The 23,828-nt window shown below is 35.5% G+C and overlaps 1 protein-coding gene across 2 annotated transcripts in view; it reads left to right on the plus strand.

Moving 5' to 3' along the window:
* Positions 1-23,828, plus strand: part of LOC145668256 (colorectal mutant cancer protein) — a 500,739-nt gene that overhangs the window by 430,448 nt on the left and 46,463 nt on the right. For both annotated transcript variants that reach the window (XM_081735948.1, XM_081735949.1), the window contains exon 4: positions 13,567-13,680. In XM_081735948.1, the coding sequence (XP_081592074.1) occupies positions 13,567-13,680 (114 nt within the window). The remainder of the gene's footprint in view (positions 1-13,566; positions 13,681-23,828) is intronic.

Raw genomic sequence — 23,828 nt, forward strand, 5'->3', positions numbered from 1 at the left:
TTCCCTTTACGACTCGTTTGAAGTAGATGATGTTCGCAAGAAATCCTTTCATCTTTTGTGTAGCGTTATTCCCTTGCGAATTTGAGAAAAGGGGCTCTCCGCTCATGAACGCAGAAATGTTAGAAACATATAGCCAGTCAAACGAATAGGAAGAAAATCATATTATAGTGCCGTATACCTACCTCAAGTATTGGCACTTTTATTTTCGTTTTCTGTATATATTGCTTTATTATTTGTATGCTTCTGTTTCCCACTTCTGTGTTCCTGGTATTGAAATCGTTGTTAAGAATAAACGCCATATTTCTTGTAAAATTATAGAAACACGTTCTCGGAAATAAAACAGTAACCAATGTGACTAAGAGTAGTGCTATAAAATTCAAAGAATCATGACGAGTCTTTTGGACCATTGTTTGTCACAAATAACAAATAAGGTAAGTATTTACGGGGATCTGATCTCAACCTGCCACCTGATTACGAACTTGAATACTTAAAGGAAAATTTGACTTGAATTGATGTAGCGACAATTGTGACCAATAAGGAAGTAGTCGATCTTGATCTGGAGAGACTAATGATAATCGTGATTAACTGAAGATGTCAAAATATTAGTTATAATAGATATTTACTTTCTGACCAAAAGTTTCCATCGTGTAAAACTAGTCTTCAATATAGCACACGCCATAAATCTTTAAAAAAATATATATATTTCTTAGTTACGCAGATACGTTGATGTTGCGCAAGGACAGAAACCAAAACGGAGATACAGAACTTCAAAGAATTAAAAAATGCGCCGTTTACGTTACAACACCAGAAACAAACTGTTTGTCGTGACGTCACGTATGAGTTTACTCCCTGAGCTATATTGAAAACCTCAAGGAATGGTTTTATATTGCAGCTTCTTACTCCAAACTACAAATCAATTTAGTGGAATAGTGAAAGGAAAGTGACAAAATAAGTAAAATACTTACTGCATATAAAAATATCATGTTTATAAGGCCTGTTCTTCTACTTGAAACTACACTAAAAGTAATACAGAATGTTCTATTATTACACATATTTTAGATATACGTATATCAGCAAGATTTTATTATTGTATTAGACCGAGATATTAGGAGACTACCTACTACATCAGTTCAAATTTAAAATAAATCTCGCGCAGATTCTCTTATGAATATTTATAATGTAAATACTTTGGTAAAATATCATATGAGAAAAGAGAGAATGTACAGAAAAATGATCTCGATTTACTTATAATGGTCCAAGAAACGAAGAAATAATTTTTAAAAAGTATCGGGAAAACAACGGCAACCTATGGACGGATAATGTAAAATACAACAATCTCTAGGATTCGATTGACCGGAAAATGTCATGTGTTAAGTCGCTCTATTGAGCAACAAGATTTGTGCTATAGTCCTAAGTGATTTAGAACGTGGATCGGTTTTCGAGAATAAACTGATCGAGACCATGGTGGATTGCGCCCACACTGAAGGCAGAAATACAAATGGTGATCAGAAAAATGGAAACACCTGTAGTTGGCAACACGTCAGATGTATGGGTTGGCAGTGGTGTCGTGGCGCCCGCAGCGCCGGACCGCTGGTGGTGGTGTGTTAGGTCGGTCTCCATACTACGTCAGGCGCAGTGGAACAGCAGTGTCTAGTTGCTGCAGCAGACGGAGGTAGTGTAAAATGGGAGTCCTCTCAGATTTTCAAAGAGGGCAAATTGTTGGTGCGCGGTTATGTGGAGTGAGTGTGACGGCAGTGGCTACTGTGTTAGGTGTGTCGCGTGGGACAGTGTCGAAGGTGATGACGGCCTACACAACACACGGGAAAACCACATCGGGGAAGAGGAACAGTGGGCGGAAGAAAATCATGAGTGACAGGTCACGCCGGGTATTAAAGCGCATTGTCACGCAGAACCGTCGTGCCACTGCGGAGCAAGTGATGGAGGAACTCAATCAGCACCTCCCCCACCCTGTTTCGACAATCACAGTCCGCCACGAATTACATGACATGAACTTACGGGGTCGTGTTGCACGGGCCAAACCGCTCATCAGGGACCGTAACGCTTTCGCACGCCGCAAATGGTGCCGCAACCATGCAACTTGGACCGTTGAGGACTGGAAACGTGTGATATGGTCGGATGAGTCATTCTTCACCCTATTCCCAACCACGGGCCGTGTTTATGTGTGGAGAACACCCAAAGAAGCTTATGATCTGCAGTGTCTCCGCCCAACTGTGAAACATGGCGGCGGCTCGGTGATGCTGTGGGCCGCCATATCATGGTTTTCATTGGGTCCTGTGGTCACACTTAGCGGACGAATCACTGCCAACGATTATGTCGCAATTTTAGGAGACTACTTGCATCCTATGATCCGGATGTTGTTCCCGGACAATGACGCCATCTTCCAGGATTATAATGCACCCATTCACGCAGCTGGCGTTGTTGCAGTGTGGTTTGAGGAACATCGGGATGAAGTTCAACACCTCCCCTGGCCCGCCCAATCCCCAGATCTCAACATAATTGAACATCTGTGGTCCGTCTTGGAAACACGACTCCGGCGACGATTTCACCTCCATCCTCTCTCACAGAACTGGCCGATGCCTTGCACGAGGAATGGTGTAAAATTCCACTTGCTACCATTCACGACCTCTATGCCTCCATCCCACGTCACATCAAGGCTGTTCTGAAGGCGAAAGGTGGCCCCACACCATATTAATCTGGTAAGTTGCAATATCGTTCAGGTATTTCCATTTTTCTGATCACCATCTGTACGTCTCAAAATCATGAGTTATTGTAAGGGAGAAAGCTCGTGATATTTTACTGACAATTGACTTCAATCTTCTGCATTTGACTGTATGTGTGGAGTTATTTACAACTCAAAGACTTAAAAATAACACGATCTTCATGATCAAGAATTTTCTTTGAAAATATTTAATTTTCCTTTATATAGAAATGTGTTATTTAAAAAACAACGCAGTAGCTGTAAAAACATGATCATTTTATGCTGCTCTTGACACAATTTTGTTTCTGTAAAATGAAATTTCATGCTATCACAGAAAAGAAATCCCTCTATGATACTGTTAACGTTTCATCCAAAGATTTTAGAAATATATATATATATATATATATATATATATATATATATATATATATATATATATATAGAGAGAGAGAGAGAGAGAGAGAGAGAGAGAGAGAGAGAGAGAGAGAGAATACAGTTTACGTAGCAAGATCTCGGCACCTGAGTCGTTCAGTTTTTGTTTTGCCCACTGCTATCATTGCTGAGGTTTCAAAAACAATTTCATTAATAAGAGCCAATTGTAATATTTAGCACATCATTTCGTCAAAACTGAATATTATATATATATATATATATATATATATATATATATATATATTTTTAAAAATCTTTAAAAATTTGCTTTCTACATCTAATTATAATGCGCCCATTTCTCTCAAAATAATGAATTGAAAATAAGTACGAAAGTTTCTGTAAATGGACAAGAATAAGGTAAGACCTATCTATAAAAATAACTTCAAGACAGTAAGACAGCAAGGTCGCTATTTTGAAATATCTTATGAACATCTTCTGAATCTTTCACCAGGAATAAACAATATACAGGGTTAGCATAAATGATTCATTCATTTTGAAAAGGCTATATTTTCAAAAGTATCGCACGTACACACATGAAAGATATAAGAAAAGAACCACAAACTTACCAAGTTTATACACCCTCTACAAATGTTCAATTTTGCCCCTTTGATGACACAACACACGCCCAGACATCTTTTTTCTTGCTTATCCATTTTCGACAGGTACTAACCTTGTATTGTCACACCCGCTAGGAAGGATAATGGACTCGTGGTGCCACGTGGAATACACAATACAAACTTTGTGAGTTTGTGGTTCTTTTTATATATCTTTCATGTGTGTACTGTGATACTTTTGAAAATATAGCCCTTTCAAAACAAGTGAATCATTTATGCTAACCCTGTATAAAATTTGAATTCAGTACTCTCTGCATTCATCCGATCTTTTGAGTTATTAGGTTGTAATTATAGGTTAAGTTATGTTGTAGTGTGTGGTTTGTAAATAAATAAAAATAAAAGTTGGATAATTGGGCAATTGAAATTAAACTATAAAACGTAATACTAGCTATTTACTATTATGTCATTTCAAGTGTTTTTTCTCACTCCTGTTTCCACAACAGTACTTTAAACTCAACTAAATGTTCGTTTAACTGTGAAATTAGTATTTCAGTATGGATTAACTTGGAAAACTCCACATATTCCTAGCCGTTCTCTCTGGTCTAGTTACCAGCGTGCGCATCTGATGCGTGGGGTACAAGATTCGATTCTTGGTGGGAAAGGTCTAAAATTTGAACACTGCGTGCGGTGGTTCCATTGTTAAGTCTGGCGTCCATTTAAATAACTTGTTTCTACCTCAATAACATATTCTTATGCTCAATAATTACAATAGAAAACCGCGGTAACATAATCCATAAGGCGTCTATCTACCATCTAGGTGGCGTGGGTTCGATCCCAGGTGGGTGGGATTTTTTCTCGTTCTACCCCTCGTTCCAATGTGGCGCAGGGCTTTCAAACAGTCTCTTTAAAATGGATACCTGGGGCAACCTGGGGGAAGTAAAGAGTACTACATCATTCCTATGAGTGCCGAAGTCAAGAAAGTTTAGATCATTTCCTCCACATACAGGGCTTGGTCCTTCACGGGTTGTCACGAAAAAAAAGAGTGATCTTTCCTTTTTAAAATAACAATAGTAAAAAAGGGCTGCGAGGTTATAAAGCGGGGGATGAAGGGTGCTTTTATATTATTATTATTATTAAATAAAGTAAGCCTATTTAGTAAGAACTAAATTGATGCAGCCATTTGTAAGAAAATCGAAAATGTACATACAGTATTTGTTCATCACTTAAATGAAAACTTAGAGAGAAATTTAAAATATTTCGTGAGGAATCTCCTAAAATGAAGAAATCTGAGTTTAAAATTTGGGTCGATCCTTTGAAAAGCGTGTCTCACCAGTTGTTTGTTTATGTTTTGCCTTATATTTTTTATATAAGGAATTAAATCGAATTAGTTATTATGACAGGGTCACGTCCATTTTGTTACGAGATGAATTAATCACGTTTTTACACTCGCGCTTTAGAGTCATTGTTAATATTATAAATCGGTAGACGTATTCATTCCTAATATTTTTTTATTACAACATGGTTAAATTGAAATATTTTTTTAAAAAATTATATAATGTTCTTCATACGCGTAAATAGATTATGCAGTGAAACCATAAACACGTACTTATATTATTATTTCTTAATTCGGGCAATTGTGCAGTGTGAACAATTGCTACCTTAGACTGACTTCGTTGTATTACCGTATTTTTTTTTATCATGTAGGTCTAAAGATTATATTACAAGAGAACTGGGTGCTATCAATCAAATTCTGAAGCAATCAGAACTTGACTTTAGGTTTGCAGCCTAATCTTTAGGTTCTAAGCTCGATTAGTAAGATCCTTGATATTTATAACGGTCAGTGGTTTAGCAGTTTCTTTCTCCTTTTGTACTATTTAGTTTCCAAATGCTAAATCACTAAACCAGGATATGCATTACACTGAAGTAATACAGTACACATTTGCCAACAAAATGTAATATCGAATCTCCGGACAACTAAGAATCTTAATCTTCTTAAGTATCTTTGAAAATGTCCGCAATTATTCCAATTGAAATGAAAACTAATTATTAATCAAGTATTCTTTTCACCCTCTGTTCTGTGAGGAAGTTTTGTAAATGAGTTTCCAAAAGGAAGCTGCTCATATCTTGGAATGAAGTTATTCGTGTTGTGCTTCCTGTGGTGAATCCGCTGGTGGTAGTGACTATTATCTAGTTTGCTCTTCAGAGGGAGAAGTATATATATATATATATATATATATATATATAATGTGTGTGTGTGTTTGAGTTCCGTGTGCCGTGTTTCATTTCCTGAGTTAAATTCATGAGCGCACGCAATAACGGAAAACCTCCACAAATTCCGAGCGTAGGTCGTCTGTTTCATTGCGTTGTTGGTATCCTTGTTTTCCGTACAGATAAACTTAGCGCCAGTTTCCTCTATACAATCCTGGATGTTTAGTGTGTTTGTGGATGTTATTTTTAGCTTAAAAATGTGTAGATAATATAAATTCATTACAAAGACAGCTGCAGTAAATAGAAACGCCAAGGGGTCAGAACTTTGTATTCTATATTTTCATGACATTGCTTCTATAGTAGGTTTCTTGTATATATAATACTATGAAATGAAGTCAATCTTGTAAGCAGCTTCTTGCTATGCTACGGAAATATGTCACCTGCTAATTATATGTCCAACTTCTGGGTTAATGAAAAGAGTAGTATACTTCCTTAGAAGTTTATTTCACAGTTTTAAAATTAAGTGTAGAAATTGCGTTTCCCCAAATTGTACAGTAACTTAGGCTTTTAACCAGGCCTTCGTCGGAAATCAGGAGAGTAATTGAACATTTAACAAAACATATTTGAAATACACATTCTGTTGTATATGTCAAATGTCAGATAGTAAGATATTGAGCTTTTTTCACACGAGATGGTGTTAACCTTTCTAATCTCAGGATGAGTCGTGGCGGGTTGAGCCTATAGCTGATAGTTGCAGCGAGTAGATATGAAAAAAAAAAAAAAAAAAAAAAGTGGTGGAATTCTTATAACTAGACATAGGGTAAAGATAAGTGAACTTGGTGCAAAACTGCGCTAAATTTTGCAATTTTATTTCGATAAAGGCGCAAATGCTGCGTAGGCTAGTGAAGAAATTTGTTCTTTTTATTGGCTGGATACATTATCAATATCAACAGCCGAAAGATGGTTCAGTTGGTTTGATTCTGGAGATTTTGATGTTCAAGTTGCTCATCCCAGTGGACAATCATTGTAGCAAAAGAGAATGATATTCTGGTAAAACTTGAGCAAGGCTGGCATGTAAGATCCATCAACAGACAGTGTTAAACCATTTGGGGAAAGAAGCTCGACGTTCGAACGCCAGATGAACTGTTCAAAAACATTTACTTGGTCAAATTTCTATTAACGAATCTCTACTGAAATGTAACGAACTAGAGCAATTTCTGAAGCGGTTGTTCATGAACAACTAAAAGTGGATAACCTAGGACAAAATGTACGAAAAAGATAGTTGTCGAAGCGATGAAAAGATCCACAGTGTGTGGCAAAGTCCGCACTGATGCCTAGGAAGGTTATGTTGTGTGTTTGGTGAGCTTAGATAGGCATTGTGCATCACGAACTGCTGCCGCTAGACCGAACAATAGACTTGGATCTATTCTGTAGGCAATTAGTGCGTGTGCACCTAGCAGTTCAAAAGGAACGGCCGGAACTGGTCAATATAAAAGGTGTCATATACCACACTGACAACACAGACCACATACATTTTAACAACCCGTAAGAACTTGGGAGAACATGTTTTTTCTTCTTTTCTTCTTTCTTCTTGTGTACCTGTATACATTAGCTGATCGGGTTTTGAGGTGTTCAGTGAATTGAAGCACTCTACTGAACAATGATATATGTTACATTTTAGTGATTTCGAGAAAAACGAAGAAAAAAACGTAATATTTCAGGAGTACAATAGGATAAATAAAACCAGGTGCAAGCACCGTACCCAAGTTAGCCGTCGAACTTTCAATATATGTCCGACATGATTCGTAATAATTCGATTGATAACTCAAAATAGTCCAAGATGTCACATGTATCGTTGTTCGGTGGGGTGCTTCAATTGATCACTGAAAATTGGGTGATTCTTAGTTTTATTATTATTATCTCAGTGTATGATGGATTAAAGACGATGAGGAAAAGAAGAGTCTGGAAACAGAATAGTACCGAAATTTCATTTGATTATTTTTAGTTTAGCACCCCTTTCAGGAGCGAGGCTATATAAGACGTGGACTTACAGCTTAACGTGGAACCTAAACCACATGGACTTCCGCCGGGACTAAACGGAAAAGAATAAAGAATTACGTACAAAATCCACAAAGCTAGAGAAACGTATTTTAAAATTACTGTAATGAAATGGAAGAACTAGAAAGAATAGAGAATATCGGAAGTGAAATAAGTGGAAATACGGGAGAGAAAAAAAGAAATAGCAAGTAGACGCTAAGGAATATGTTGAGGGATTATATGAAAGTGGAAACAGATCACACTGTCCACATATGTAGTGAAGACCACAAGAGGTTTATGATGTTGAGTTGTGAATTTAAACATGCTTTTCACAATTTGAGGAATGGATAAACAACTGGGATAGATAGTATGCATATTGAAGTAATTAAGAGCCTGAAGAAAAATATTCATATCTGTTATTAAACACGTGTATGAAATAAGAGAATAACCTGTGTACATGATTTAGTTGGAAAAGGAAACTTACGTACAGAACAATTAGTTTAAAATCACATGAGGGGAGAATTTTTCTATGAATATTAAACAGGAGCTTGTACCAAAGTAAATGAGAAATTCAGAAAGAAAGGAAATTAATTAAAGAATTTGGATTTAAGAAAGGTAAGGGCACAAGAGATCTTGGTTGAAAAGGAAACGTAATGAGAAAATATTGGAAAGAATATGGGAAGGACTAAAAATATTAGAAGTAACTAAAAGGGAGAAAAGAAACGGGATAGGCATATTATGTTGTTACCATTTGAAAGTTTTAGCTATTTTACGTACATTGTTATCAGGAGGCTCTTTCCTTGAATATTGTCAATAATACCTTCGAGGGGATGTTCAAACTATATATTAAAAAATTCAGTAGTACAAAGCATTTTTCAACCTTTAAAAGACTAGTCGTCAACTAGTTGAGTGAATAAAAAAAACAAGAGCCACAAAATAAATCCTTAAAGGTAATTATAATTAGCATATAGACATATGCCATTTAAAATATTATTTGGAAATTTTAAATATTCAATTACAAATAATATTCCTTCTTTACATAAGTATGAAATACTGGAAAATAGCTCACTCATGCTTATATGATTAGCTTACTCGCTGTCGGTACGGTAGATCCAGGTTCAATTTCCGGTGGCAGATTATGTGGTTCGAATCCCATGTTAAACTGTAAGTCCACGTCTCATATGCCCTTGGTACTGAAAGGGGCACTAAACTGTAAGTCAACCAACCAGCCAACCGAATACTAGAAATAAATCGTGCGATGGAAATAGTACAGGATTATCAACTATAGACATTGTAGCGACATTTTGCAAATACATGATTTCGTTATTGGTACAGAAGATCGAACATCTTGAATTTATATACGAAATTCCCTCAGTTAAATAAGCTTTTCCTTTTGTAGCGTTTTAAAAATTATTTGTTTATCGGCAAAACTATGAGTATTAGCGAGTTGGTAAAATGGAGAAATAATGTGTTATGAAATTAGAAAGGATCAAAATAATGTTGGAGAATTACGTTGCAGCTATCGAAAAAAGAAGGGAAGGAGAAAACACATTTTGTTTTCTAGCTGTAGTAATCCTTGCTAGACTATCTTAATAGTGAAAATTATATGCAATAATAAAAATAATAAGGAGCATAGAGGATGGTTAAGAAGAACGGTATTACTGAGAGCAGTTTTATTTTAAATGTGCATGGTGCTCTGCAATTTTATGGATCTTCGGGTTAAAAAAAAAAAAAAAAAAAAAAGCGGTTGTTCTTTTCTTATTATTAAAAAAAAACGTGAAAAGGAAATGTACTTTCCTCTCCCATTTTGAGGAACCTTCTTCCACCCGTTATCCCCTGCCCAAAGGTATGCCGTGGAGAAAATTTTCAGCTAATAGCATCGTTACCTTAATGAGTCTGCATCGTTTTAATGTATTCATGGATGATAGTATCTACTTTATGGGGGAACTTTTTTTTTTTTTTTTTTTTTTTTTTTTTTTTTTTTTAACCGAAAGTTGGTGCTCGATAAGTCCATTTTCTTCTGCTGCTGTGCATGCTCTAATTCTTAACTGTAGTTGTACCAAAATGGCTGTTGTTTTGTTAGGAAGGAAATCATAATCATCATCATACTTTCCACATTAATGAGAGTAAATTTTATGAAAATTGTTACTGTCATTGCCAGAATGTTAATTAGTCTTCAACAACCCAATTAAACCCCATGCAAAATGATGTAATAATACGCTTGAAAAGCTAAAGCATATTTCTAGGTAGGTACATTGTATAGGTACACAAGTACTTATACAATTAAAATGATTTTCTAGGTGTTGTTATAGCCATACCATGCAGAAAATAAGTATAGCAAGTCTAGCGAAGTATAGTTTAAAAAAAAAAATTATTGAACTTACAGTAAGTGATGTTCCTCTCTCTTAATTAATATGTAAACTGTTAAACACTAGAGGTAAAGAACTAAGAGTTTTACAATGCGTTTTCACGCATTGTAATTCGTAGTAGTTTTCATTGTGTTAGTTTCCTCCTGGCATAACTAATCGAGTGGTCTGTGCTGTTAGGGCTCAGCTAATGCGGATTTGAGTTCCACTCAGATCCTTAAGATACTGATGTTTGTCATTATTTGACATTTCATCTTCTCAGTCTCGTTTCAGGAAGAAACGTCCGTGTTCATTGTTCGAGTATTTTTGTTTGTTGAAGCAACTGAAAAAAAATAGGAAAAAGTAACATATATGTATATACGGTTATGGTTGTCAAAATAATGTAAACATTTGAGGAATTTGCAAATACTGGTTGATTGGTGGACAACCCTCTCCTTCGTTTTGCTACAGAACATTCTGTCAAACGCCAGTTGTTTTTTTTTTTTTTTTCTTAACATCACAATATGTAGTGTCAATCAGTCGCCCTATTTGTCATTTGTCAAATTAATTATGCTGAAGAAGACTCTCAACTATGTGAAGTCATCGACAAAGTAAAATAACATTTTCTGTAAAAAATGGCTATATGCTATTTGTTTCTGTCGATGACTTACAAAACTTGCCTGGTCGTGCTAATGGGTTCCGGTGAGTTTTCTTCCCAAGAGATTCGTTTCCATCCTATCGGAAAGGAACAGAAAATAAAGAAAGAGAGAAACAGAATATATATAGAAAGAAAGAGGATGGAACTGGATCGATTGATCAAATTTAATCAAGAGTGGAACATGGCAGGAAATTAGAACATCAGGGGAAGGGACCTGTAATTTTCCGTTATAAATCACATTTTCGTTTTCGTGTAATTCGTATTGCCATGATCCTGTATTAGTTACTAGATGTGTAGAGGGAAAAGAAATCTTCCTTTTTTTAATCAGTACTTAGAAAATAAGCCTGTTTGTTAAGAAAAAATAACAAAGATGTAATTACGAGAAAGAAAGTCATAATATAGGACTCTATGACCCCATATATATCTGTTGTTGGGAATATCCTGTTTTGTTTGATGTCTATGAGGAACAGAATGTTAGTTCATTACTGTTTGGTCTTTGTATAATTGGAAACAAAATTATGTACCCACCTCATCAGTGTACTTTTGTTAACTTTTGAATGAATTGATGCGCAACTTTTCATACTTTTCTTTGAAAGCATTGTAGAAAAGACGTTATTTTATGTAGTTTCCAGAATCATGACCATATTATTTTGCTGGGACTGTGTAATTTTATTATAACGTTCACTTTTTTTTTTTTTTTTTACCTGTGCAGACCTTTAAGAGATGTGTACTACAAATGCAATGATATATTACACATTTAAACTTGATTGTAAATGATTTGATCCATTTCAAAGAAAGAAAATGAAATCTTTCAGTTTTATGATCCGTGGTTATCCTTGTATTCAAAAAAAAAAAAAAAAAAAAAGCTGAGAGTTAACTGAAGTGAATGATTGAGAAAGGAATTGATGGAATGAGAACGTAGAAGAAAACGGAGAACCCGCTGACATGATGCTGTCCACTAGAAATTCACATATCCTGGTATCGAACCAGAGGTGACTTTTCTGCCAGTAAGCCATCGTGTCTTCTCCCAAAAAAGAAGACAAGTATAAATTCTATTGCTGTGTGAGTTAAGTAGAAAAGGAATATAGGAGGTTTATTCTTAGTTTTTTCGGTTGTTTATTATTATTATTATTATTATTATTATTATTATTATTATTATTATTATTATTATTATTATTATTATTATTATTATTATTATTATTATTATTCATTTTTCATAATCGGTTAGTGCCATTGATGGATCGAACCAGTTTAATCTCGTAGTTATACGACTTGAGTCAACGGTTTATTAAACGGCAACTTGGAAGTTTAATTTACTCCCGTGTTCAGCTTGAATCCTGCCGTAAAGTTCCATCGTGGCTATATGATTAGCGCATGCGGCTTCGGTGCTGAAGACCCGGGTTCGATTCCAATGAGAGCTCATGTGGTTCGGATCCCCCCATTAAGCCGTAGATTCACGTCTCGTTAGCCACGGTTCTGAAAGGGATACTAAACCCTAATCATATAGCCAATCATTTATCGTAGTATCACTGACAGTTAGCTTTAAAATATTTCAACTGTAAAAATGCCCCAAAAAAATATTATTTTAAATATGTGAAGAATCTGATAAAATGTACGATTAGTTAAAGAATGACAACCTTCGGTTGTACATAAGATGTGCCGAACCTTATGGAATATCGAGTCAAATGAAAGTATGAATATACGAATATATTAGTTCAATATTCGTTTCCAGCACTAATGCTACATGATACAAATTAATACAATTTATCAAAGTATCCGTACCACATGTACCTCATCGACTATCGTACCTTGCACACCATGGACAAGGGGGAGAAAAATATGCCAATCATTAAAGTACAACATTACCATTAGAAAGTTGGCTTGTGATTTTACAATTTTAAACTTGTAATCTTCAGGAAGTGTTGTTTAGGAGAAGCAATATAATAGAACGTATACTAACCGAATATTTTTATAGTTCACCTTAAATTTGCGAAAGAACGAGCTTATACAGGGGAGGGTTTACATTATATTTTTGAAAACGGTCAAACGTATACAAAAGGCCTAACGATTACATCAACTGTTTACGAGGAACATATTTTTTTACAGGTGAAACGAAAGTCACCATTCTTTTAGATCTTCAACTAGAGAACTGTGAATGCTCAAAAATTAGATGAAATTATATCTTAAGTTAGATAGTCCACGTTTATTCAAAGTTTAGATGCTTTGAAATCGATTCTATGCACGCACCTGAGGTTGTTGCTCTAAGCTGGACCATCTTCATCTCCCCTTCTGAAGCTCCAATGTTCGATTCCCAATGTTGGTTATCTTCACTGAACATAATTAATATTAAAGCTATATTTAATGTTGGATTTCTTAGGAAGAGGCAACAGAAGAGAGTTAATTTCTTCTTTGTTTCTTGTCCCAAAGACAATATAAAGAAGTTAGCAGACGTATACCTGAGATGCCATAAATGTCCATAATAACATCAAAATTTAAGAATAATTGTTTAAATTGAAATTTGAAACAGAATTGTGTTATTTTTTTTCAAATCAAACATTTAATGTATTGTTCTTTTATTTTAAAACTGAAAATCATCTTTTGTTTTATTTTCAGCTCCACTTAGCTGCACTGGCATCCCTTAAAGGAGAGATCCTAGATCTAACAAACCGTCTGCAAACAGTAACACAGGAGAGAGATCTTCTGGAGAAAACCCTCAATAAGACTGAGGTAAACATTTATTTATTTATTTATACACACTTACATGCAACTGCTGTAACCAAAATTGTAAACGGTATCAATAAAATTTGTAAATGCATTTGAGAAGAACTGAATAGAAGGGTATATGTTTAAGGATTTGATCATAGCTTCATTGGATGAGTGAGGAAAAAAAAAAAAAACAAGATGGCCAGCTTCGGGATTTGAACTCTGGCATTCGTGATTATGAAATGTGAACGCTGTGTACCTACACGCTGTTTACGCATTCTTTTCTATTCTCATGTAATACTAGATATTTTGGAATGAAAGTAATACATTAATAAATACAGTCTACCTGTAGACAATTTCCGTATTTGACATGCACCATCGTCTATCATCACAGTCGGAAATATACTAGGATCGATCTATCACGTAAACATTTTGTTATTAAGGTACTATCGCTGATATAAACAATATCTACAATAAATTAATGGGATTGAAGAGGAATACCATTCTTGTTCCCCATATTGTCCGCCATGGCAGGAACTGAAATGTTCAGCTTATTTTCCAGTTCCTTCCTTACCTGCTGTTAATACTTGATGAGTATAGGTTCTTACATGCTACTTACTTAGGTTTTGCTCTTAACAGTTGTAACTGCTTCTGATGAATACTTAATACTAAATTTATACATTGTTTCTGAATATCATTGAGCACTTGAACCATCAAGATTAATAAACACTATCATCCGATTGGATCGCTTTACTTTACGAAGTACTAATAGAAGGACACGTTCTTCGCAGGGAAAGGATAAGATTTATGGAAAATACTTGGAAGACATATATAAACTTTCCTGGTTTCAGAATACTTGTTTATAGAGGTTGAATTTCACTTGCTTTAAAAGTCTCACAAATCACATTTGAATAACTTTACGTAACATTAAGTCCGATTCAAGTAATTTTATCATTCCCAGTGTGGTGTATTTATTAAAATTCATGCAAATTATTAAGCAAAATCTTCAGTCCAACTCTTCTCCTCGAAATCTATCTATTTTTATGTTTACCGATCTACCTATATATATTTATATATTTTAAACTCGCCTATAAATATGTATGTTTTGTTCAAAGTTTAGATAAATGTAAAGCTCGATTATTGCCAATAGATGACAGCACGTTTTCCGTGTCTTTCCAATGTATTTTGTAGAGACCGAATATTTACAGTGAGATCAGTGTTACTTTGTTTTTTTCATTATTGAGAGTACTTACTGTTCAGAAACATGCTTTAAGTAATGAAACTCCCTCAACAAAGAAAAGAAACAAAAGAAAAACTACGGATTTTTTCCGTTCAATTTCTTTTCGAACGAAGTTTAAATATTCTCTTCTTATATTTGATTGAATTATTGTGAGTATTTTCGCCGTACACAAAATACATTGGAAAGATAGTGATAAAGTGCTGCAATCTAGTGGCTACACCTTAAATCGCTTTCTTGCATCCTGGAATCGGAAAATTCTTTCAGTTTTTCAGAAATTATTTAAAAACCTTAGCACCTAAAGCCCAATGAAATATTTAAAACGGGGCGTGTCGGGTTCTAGCTTTTTTTTTTTTTTTTTTTTTTTTAATCATGGCTCTAACCCACTCGTACAAGTGAATTTTTTGTTTCTTTTTATTGCTCAGACGCGCCTCTTCGGTTTCGGCACCTGAAGATTTAAACCGAAACGGGCTATCATCATTGCAATATTCTCTTCTTTCTTTATTTCATCATTCATTTTCTTTTCTTTTTTTTTTTTAGAGCGGGGACAAGGACAAGGACAAGGACGAGGGCGAACCACAACACATTGAACAGAGAAAACAATCAAAACAAAACAAAATAAAATTTAAAGAAAAAAAACAGCAAATCCTTACTACTAACTACTATTCTCGAATGATTATCAAGTCTTCTTTATCTAATCAAACTTATCTACTCTACGTTCTGTCTCAAGTCGAGCTTAACATTCATCGTATCATAATATCATCATTCATTGCTTTTTGCCTATACTTATCTCATCCATGCAGTATTCCCTCTTCTTCTTTGTTTCATTTCGTTCAGGTTTCCCTGTATGATTAGGTTTTTCACCTTGTACATAATTTGATTCTCTCCTGTATGTTTTTTATTAATTTACCACACTCTCCTACAAAATCACTAAACACACACTTCACTTATCACTATTAAGCACTATCCACACTGGTATTTATAATATTGCACTAATACACTATCACACTCCTGTGTGTGAAACACATTTTAACGACTAATTCCACTACACGCATTACACTTGTTTCGTTCCTTTTGTGCATTCGTTAAATCTTGTCTATCTCATGTAGGATGATTTTGTTTCCGATATATGTTCCTCGGTTGTTTTACGTATGTCCACGGTCCCCAATACAACGGCTTGGGGTCCAGGACCCACTCGGAGCACTTAGTGCGGGCCCTGGTCAGTTGTGTCCCACCGCCGTGTGCACCGGAACCGAAAGCGGCGCGTGTCGGGTTCTAGCTTTTTTTTTTTTTTTTTTTAATCATGGCTCTAACCCACTCGTACAAGTGAATGTGGACATAGCCAGCATATAAGAATGACATTCTCAAGTACATGTATTGTTATTTCTCCAACATAATGAATATGTAGTGAACACTCCCATCTTCCAGCATTACAACTGCCATGTTCACAGGATTCAGATTTTACATGGTTTGAGGAACATTCAGACATCCTCTCAAAAAGTAGCGTACGCAGAATTTCAGCAAATGGAGTTCAGATTTCCAAATACTGCTGTAGACCCATACTGTGACTGAAGTAGTTCCACGTTGAAAAGAGGTCAGAGTATGTAGATTAGTATTTTTTAATTCTACTATAATTAAATTGAGTAATGCTCAAATGAACATTGGCCTTTTTTTTATCCAATGTTTGATGCAACCGAAATAAGCATTGGTCTGGATTGGAGCCGTGCTAAGGATTTATCTAGTGGTTTTGAAATTCTTATGAGGCCAATGTATAGACTTAATACCGTTCATTCTTTGCTTGACTTGAAAGGCGACATTTTTTGTGTGTCGCCTAAAGGAATTTAAGTTAATATTTTGTATGTATATAAATCCACCAACAACCCTGGTTCAAACTCAGACTGTTTAAAATTATATACGGTACCTTATAATCACGACACCCAGAATTCTCATTTTGGAAGAAGGCTGTGCAATGTAGCAATTCACTTTATTTATTTATTTATTTAACAATCACCAGATACAGCTCAGAGGCCATTTTACACTGGATATCCAACAACAACAATAACAATGGAAAGGATTTGGGAAGGTATCGGCCAGGGCCTGTTTAGTAGGTACCATCTCGGCATTTGCCTGGTAGGACTGAGGGAAACCCTGGAAAACCTCAGTCAGGATGGTCGGCAGCGGGATTCGAACCCGCGACCTCCCGAATGCGAAGCCAACGCTCTACCACTTGAGCTACGTCTAAAAATTAACTCAAGGAGGAGGAAAATGTTGGAAGTGGTTAGCAGAAATTGTCAGAAAGATAATTTTTCTTCTAATATTTTTGTTTTGGAAATATGATTTACAAATGAATGTCTAATCCATCAGTTGCATTAACAAAGATCTAACTTGCTCTTTGAAATATTACTGGGTTTAAATTCGTAATTCACTCATATAAATTTTGTAAAACTTTTGTTTACCTTCAAAATAAAACCTTGAAACCAAAAACTTAGAAATTGTAATGTATATAACTAGTGCTGTAAAAAAACGGTTTTTTTTCTGTGAAGTTTTTTTTCAATAAAAAACATCGTTCTTTTTCATGTTTTTTTTTTAAAAAGTCTGTTTTTTTTCTGGCAACTATTATTTATTGATTTATGTGGCAGATTATTGAAATAATCAACAGAACTTGAGTCGAAGCCCTCGTAACCTACAAATCATTTGTTTCTTTGTACTTATACGAGCAAAATTGTGCGATTATTCCTTTCGGCCCCAGGTCATTTTTGGCGTTTTCCTACATTTCCAGTTAGTGACTTATTGCTCAAAAACTATTCATTTGATTGATATGGTTAAGGTCTTGTTTTTTAGAAAATAGAAGTGGGTATTTTTTGATGTAAGTTGCATTGCATTGTTGCCAACGAGTGCGAAATTATTGAGGGAAATGTAGGGGTGAAAATTTACAAAAAATTCCCTAACCGAATTTCAAAATTTTTTGTATCTAGCACCACTGCTGCTATATGAGTTCAAGTCACCTAAACAAATCTTTGGTGTGTTGAAAAGGTACAGTGAAATCCTGAAGTCGCTGGCTTCCATTCAAAGAGGGGGAAAAAAATCTGTCATACACATGAAATTTTGACACTTTTTAGGCCTGAGAAGCAAAAATCAAATATGCCGAGGCTACAGCTTCTCTAATTATCCTATTGAAACTTTTTATGGTGCGTTCTGTAGGGCAAAGAGGAAGCTTTCAGGTAGTGATACGTTTGTTTCAATGTAGTCAGAAAGAGGGTAATAATAGAAGGGAAAAGGGAATTTTTCCGAATTTTTCACCTAATAGTGGGAATTGTTTTGGCTGGAAACGCTGCCATCAGACAGACGAAAACTATCTGGAAATAAACCGTAGTACTCCAAGAATATATCCTACAAGTATCATGGCGATATATAACAAAGTAAGAATGAAATTTAAAAAAAATCTCATTCTACCTCACAAATTCACCATTTTCTTACCAATTCCAGAAAATGGTTTATTATAAACCTCAACTGTACTTCCCCTAATTATTCTAGTGAAGCTTTTTGTGGTGCGCTGTGTAGGCTAAGGATGAGGCTATTATAAACTGGTACGTTTGTTCGAATGTAGCCAACAAGAAGGAAATAATAGAAATAAAAAAGGGATTTTTTTCCAAAATTTGCCCTTAAAATCTGGAATTAAAATTTTCTGTAGCTGGCAACACTACCATCAGACACACACAAACTATCTTAAAATAAGCTTTGGTATCCCTCTAATATATCCAACAAGTATTGTGACGATATCTAATAAAGTAAGCATGTCAATAAAAAATATCTCATTCTACCTTTAAAAAAAATCAGTTTCTTTCCAATTAGAGAACAAGGTCTACTGTAAATCTCAACTGTACTTCCCCTAATTATCCTATTGAAACACTCTATAGCGCGTTGTGTAGAGCAAAGACAAGACTTCAAGATACTGGTACGTTTGTTCCGATATAGCCAACAAGAGGTAAATAATAGAGACAAAACATATAATTTTTCCAAAATTTCCCCCTAAAATCTGGAATTAAAATTTTCTGTAGCTGGCAACACTGCTACCAGACAGACGCAAATTATCTTAAATTAAACATTGGTACACCACTAATATATCCTACAAGTATGATGGCGATATTTGAGGAATAAAGTTTCTAATTACCAAAAATATATTACGGTAAACAGAAAAGTAAATCAAGGGTTAGAACCTAAATACGAATTTTACGTACGCCGCCCCCTAATTACCCCATTGTAACGATCTGTACTTGCGTTTGTGAAGTAAGGACAAATTTTCGATTGGTGTAAGTTGACTTGCACTCGGACGTATAAATACCGATTTATAAACAAAAATTTCTAATTTTTTGCCCAAATATAGGAGAATTTAAATTTCCCTAATTGGCACACTGCGCGCAGGCCCGTCCAATTAATGTCAACAGTTAGGTATCCATCCGAGGTATCTCCCTGGCAAGTCTTAAGGATGTCTTTCTACAACTAAGGAAGCTACAGGGAAAAAAAGAAGTAAAGGAAATTCGAAAATTAGAAAATTCTCAAATTTTTGACTGGGGTGAAATTTGAGAAGGAAATTCGACACCAGAAGAAAAAGAAATTAATATGATAAACTATAGTCCAGCCATATTTTGCAAGAATAATATCTTGATATCTTAATTAGTGTCCACACAGGAGCGGATTAAACAAGTGACACACCCGTGTGTGCCACTTTGACCACCTGGGCCACCGAGTATACATTTGATTACATTTTGTAGTTATAGTCTCGACTAATAATAATATCTTTGTAAACAATAACTTTAAGGTCAATTTTCTCTCCTTTTTACATCTTAGTTCCAACACTGTTGGTGAGAAATGCAGGGTATTTCAAAATAAATTTTGGGGCTTTAAGTCTTCGTAGTACTTATTACATTTTATGTACAATTATAAGCAATGCATCAAGTAAAAGAGCACCTCAAATAGTCTTTGCTACAAGTGTTCGATGTAAGATTCATTCGTCACACGGCACACATCTAGTCGATAGGCGAGAAAGGTCCATAAAGTTTCTGCCATATGGCACAAAACACATTCAATTTAGGGGAGTCTCGTTTCAACTGTACTATCTCCTGAGGATTTGCTGACGGCCAGGTGCAAACATTATGAGTGTTCACATTAGCTGTTAGATGAAATGTCGATTTATCATTGAAGACGACACGATCCAGAAAATCTTCATTGATATGCAGCAATATTTCACTTGCGAAATTGGCACGTAAACCGTAATCTGTAGGCTTTAGACCTGTAGCAACTGCAAATGATAAAGACGTAGTTGCAAGCTTCTCCTTAATATTCTTCACACAGACGGTTACACTATACAGATTCAGTCTTTATTAAAACACAAAAAGCTTTCTGCTCTCTAGTCTCCATCTTTGCTACTTGCTCTTTCTAACGGCAGACAGAAGAAACAATGCATGTACATGCGTGAGTACAAAACTGTTTGAGTTGCTCTTTCATTTGATATAATATTTATAATTATAAGTTAATTGTAATAGATACTACAAAGTTTCAAAGCCCTAAAATTAATTTTGAAACACCCTGCATTACTTCAAATTGAGTCATCCTATATTCATGTCTTTTATATACATATCATCAGGGCCGGTCCTAGTCAATTTGTCGCCTCGTGCAATGGCATAATTTGCCGCCTCCCCCTTTCTCCAGAAAGAAAAAATCTTAAAAGTCATGATTTTAAGTATGCTACTCCAGCATGAACAACAAAGGTGACGGTAAGTGCAGTCGCACTCAGAAAGGCTTAAATACTTACTAAAAATGCAATCCCGTCGTGTCTGTTTATTTTTCTTTAAATATTAATCTATTATGTTAGTGAAAGATAAAGCAAACACACCTGCAGAGGAAAGATGGTAATCCTTTTTATAGAATTCACTATCGAGCTTCAATCTCAATGTATCAGTTTGCAATTCCAGTGCAACTAGCTCTTTTATCTTTATTTCTTGATTTTTCTTCTATACCTTCTAACATTTTTTTTTTAAAAAAACTTGTTTCTATCTTCAATGATAAGGAACTTGTTTCTGACAGAAACAAGACTAGTTTCATATCAAAACTGTGATAACGTACTACGTGGAACAGATATTCACTACTATTCGAGAATTGAATTCTTGCATTTGAAACAATCAAGCAATTTGTGCTCGGATTTATTCGACCATTTGCTTTAGCATTGTCCATGTGGCCTTAAACAAATGCAACCTAAACTTAATTTATGAATGTAGTATTCAAATAGAAGGTCAGCTTAGTAAATGTAACTACCATCCTCATGAAGTCTGTTTCCAACAAGAAATATTTAATTTAAATAATATTGTAAAACTTTGTCTCATATAGGATCTTTGGGTAGAGCAGTTAATAAGAAGAACGTCCGGAATCGACTCTCACTACCAGTTTTTATTATAAAAAGTTTCCTTTATAAAAGTATTTTCACAAAATACTATACAAATTGATCTCTCTAGAATCAAGGTGAGTTATAGGTGGTCTTTGACCGTAAGGTCGCAGACAGGATCTCCAACAGAGCCCCGTAGCAGGCTAAGAGGAGTGGATTTAAGGAACCAATGCTCCGTAGCAAGCAGAGGCGGGTTAAGTGGCCAACAGAGAACCGTAGCAGGCTAAGCGGCTGAGGTTAGGATTCCCAGACAGAGCCCCGTAGCAGGCTAAGCGGCTGAGGTTAGGATTCCCAGACAGAGCCCCGTAGCAGGCTAAGCCAGGAGATGGGATAGGCGTTGTCCCATAGCAGACTAGAGGCCCGGGGCTAGGTTACTCCAAGAGTTCCGTAGCAGACTAAAGGAGGGTCTCCAAAAAACTGGTATCGAGTTGCCTTCGTCCATCCAATTTATAGGGTCCTTTGGGTGGCGGTGGCGCTGCTGCTCCGATGTCGTCTTCTGCTCCATGGGAGGGGACAGAAGCCGTCGTCTGCATGTGATTATAGGTCCCTCTGGTGGGAGATCCTCTTGCTGAACCATGTGGCAGTGTTTGTAAACATTGATGCGTGGAACTGCTTGTTTACCACATCACATAGGATATTACAATATGCTTATGACAAATTTTGCCGGATCATCCAAGCTTGCCGCTCCACGCAAATGCACGTGTTGCATATATGGTAGAGCCGGCTCTGCATATCATATATATCTAGTCGACAAATTATTTATATATGACATTTAGAAAAATAGTATTAGGCAAATTAGTATTAGTTTTTACCTTTAGACAAGCTATTGGATACTGTTCGTGACATTATTTTTGTACTTATTAAAGGCCTGCTTTCACGAAAAAACAAAATTTCATTTCTACTTTTATTTCTTAGTTGATAGTGATGAAAACTGCTGAAACCCGAATTGTTAATAGGTATGATATACATGTAAATTGTAAAATATTTGTAGCGTATCAGTATCTAGCGTATAATTTATGTTGCATTTTACGGTAATAACACCTACATAAAAATATTTCATACTTAAATTGACGTAAGATGCATTACAAATGACTATTTGAAAAAAAACGAAATTTAGAAAAAAAAACGAGAGGCAATGTTTTTTTTCTAAAAAAAACGTAAATTTCTGAAAAAATACGAACCGTTTTTTTTCTATTTACAACACTATATATAACTCAGCAACGTGGTGAAGTTGGTATAGAGTTTGATAGATGTAAGAAGTCCGAATTTCGACGTATTTCGGATTCTCATTAAAAAGTATTTTTTATGATTTTTCTTCAGTCTCCCAAGAAATTCAGAGAAGAAAAGATATTCGGGGAGTTGAAATGAAATGAAATGAAATCTTTGTTTTACGTCCCACGATTATGCCGGCTAGGCTAAAAGAGACGGTGATGATGAGAAATGAATGAAATGAAGGAATGAAGAAAGTGGGAGAAAATGGGAGAACCGCGAGGAAACCCACGCACACGGTGTACGTCCACCACAAAGTTCACTTGGCATGAGCTGGGATCGAACCAGGGACCCCATGCACAGAGGTGAACGCTCTACCACTGAGCCACCGCGGCCCCGCATTCTGGAAGTTGAGTATGTCCTCCTGACGGCAGAGGTAAACATTTTAACTATCCACAAATTCCAGAGAGTGACAAACAAGTCATAAGAGATCGCATTAACATGTTTTCTTCTTACGTATCTCAACTCTTGATTTATGTTTCTAAAATGTATCGGTTGTATACCTGCAACATCTCATCTTGTTACTTCCGAACAGAATCCAGGCGATTATTATCCAAACCTGAGGTAAATTTTTTGTCTGGTGTGCTTATTGGTTGATTTGAAGTTCAACGTTTTGTTCAACACCAATTCTATATGAGACGAAACCTTACAACTTAACCACATGAGGATCCGGACCACATGAGCTCCCACTTGGAATCAAACACGGGTATTCTGCGCCGAAGATGCATACGCTAACTACATAGCCACGAGGAAGCTTAAAGGTGTGCTTATATGCTATTTACTGGATATTTTCTGCGCTCTGTTTTTTAAAAGAAGAATGACTCCACTAGCGTACCTTTCAATGTAAAAATAATAGTATTTTGTTACATTCTTTTCTAAATAATGCGTTGAATGGATCGTATGTATCCCTATAACTATAGTGTGTGACCTGATTAAAAAATAAATAAAAAGGTGAATTCCTAGTATTAGTATGAAATATGATTACGGGGAATTTGTTTTGTTCCTACCCGTACTGGTAATTGTTAATTCGCCAATGGTATTACATCTGTCGTGTGTAACATAAATTTATGGTTGGTCGTATAATGGGATTAAAGTTCTGTTTTATTTTCGTTGTTGTGGGATTTGTTCTTGATTCTTTGGTATTTTATAAATGTTGAATAACAGCGAAGTTTTATAAAATCAGGTGGATAGAAGAAAAATCTGGTGCGTGGGCTGTACTGAATAACA

The sequence above is a fragment of the Thermobia domestica genome, chromosome 13 (assembly GCF_964235325.1).
Source record: "Thermobia domestica chromosome 13, izTheDome1.hap1.1, whole genome shotgun sequence".
Classification (NCBI taxonomy): Eukaryota; Metazoa; Arthropoda; class Insecta; order Zygentoma; family Lepismatidae; genus Thermobia; species Thermobia domestica.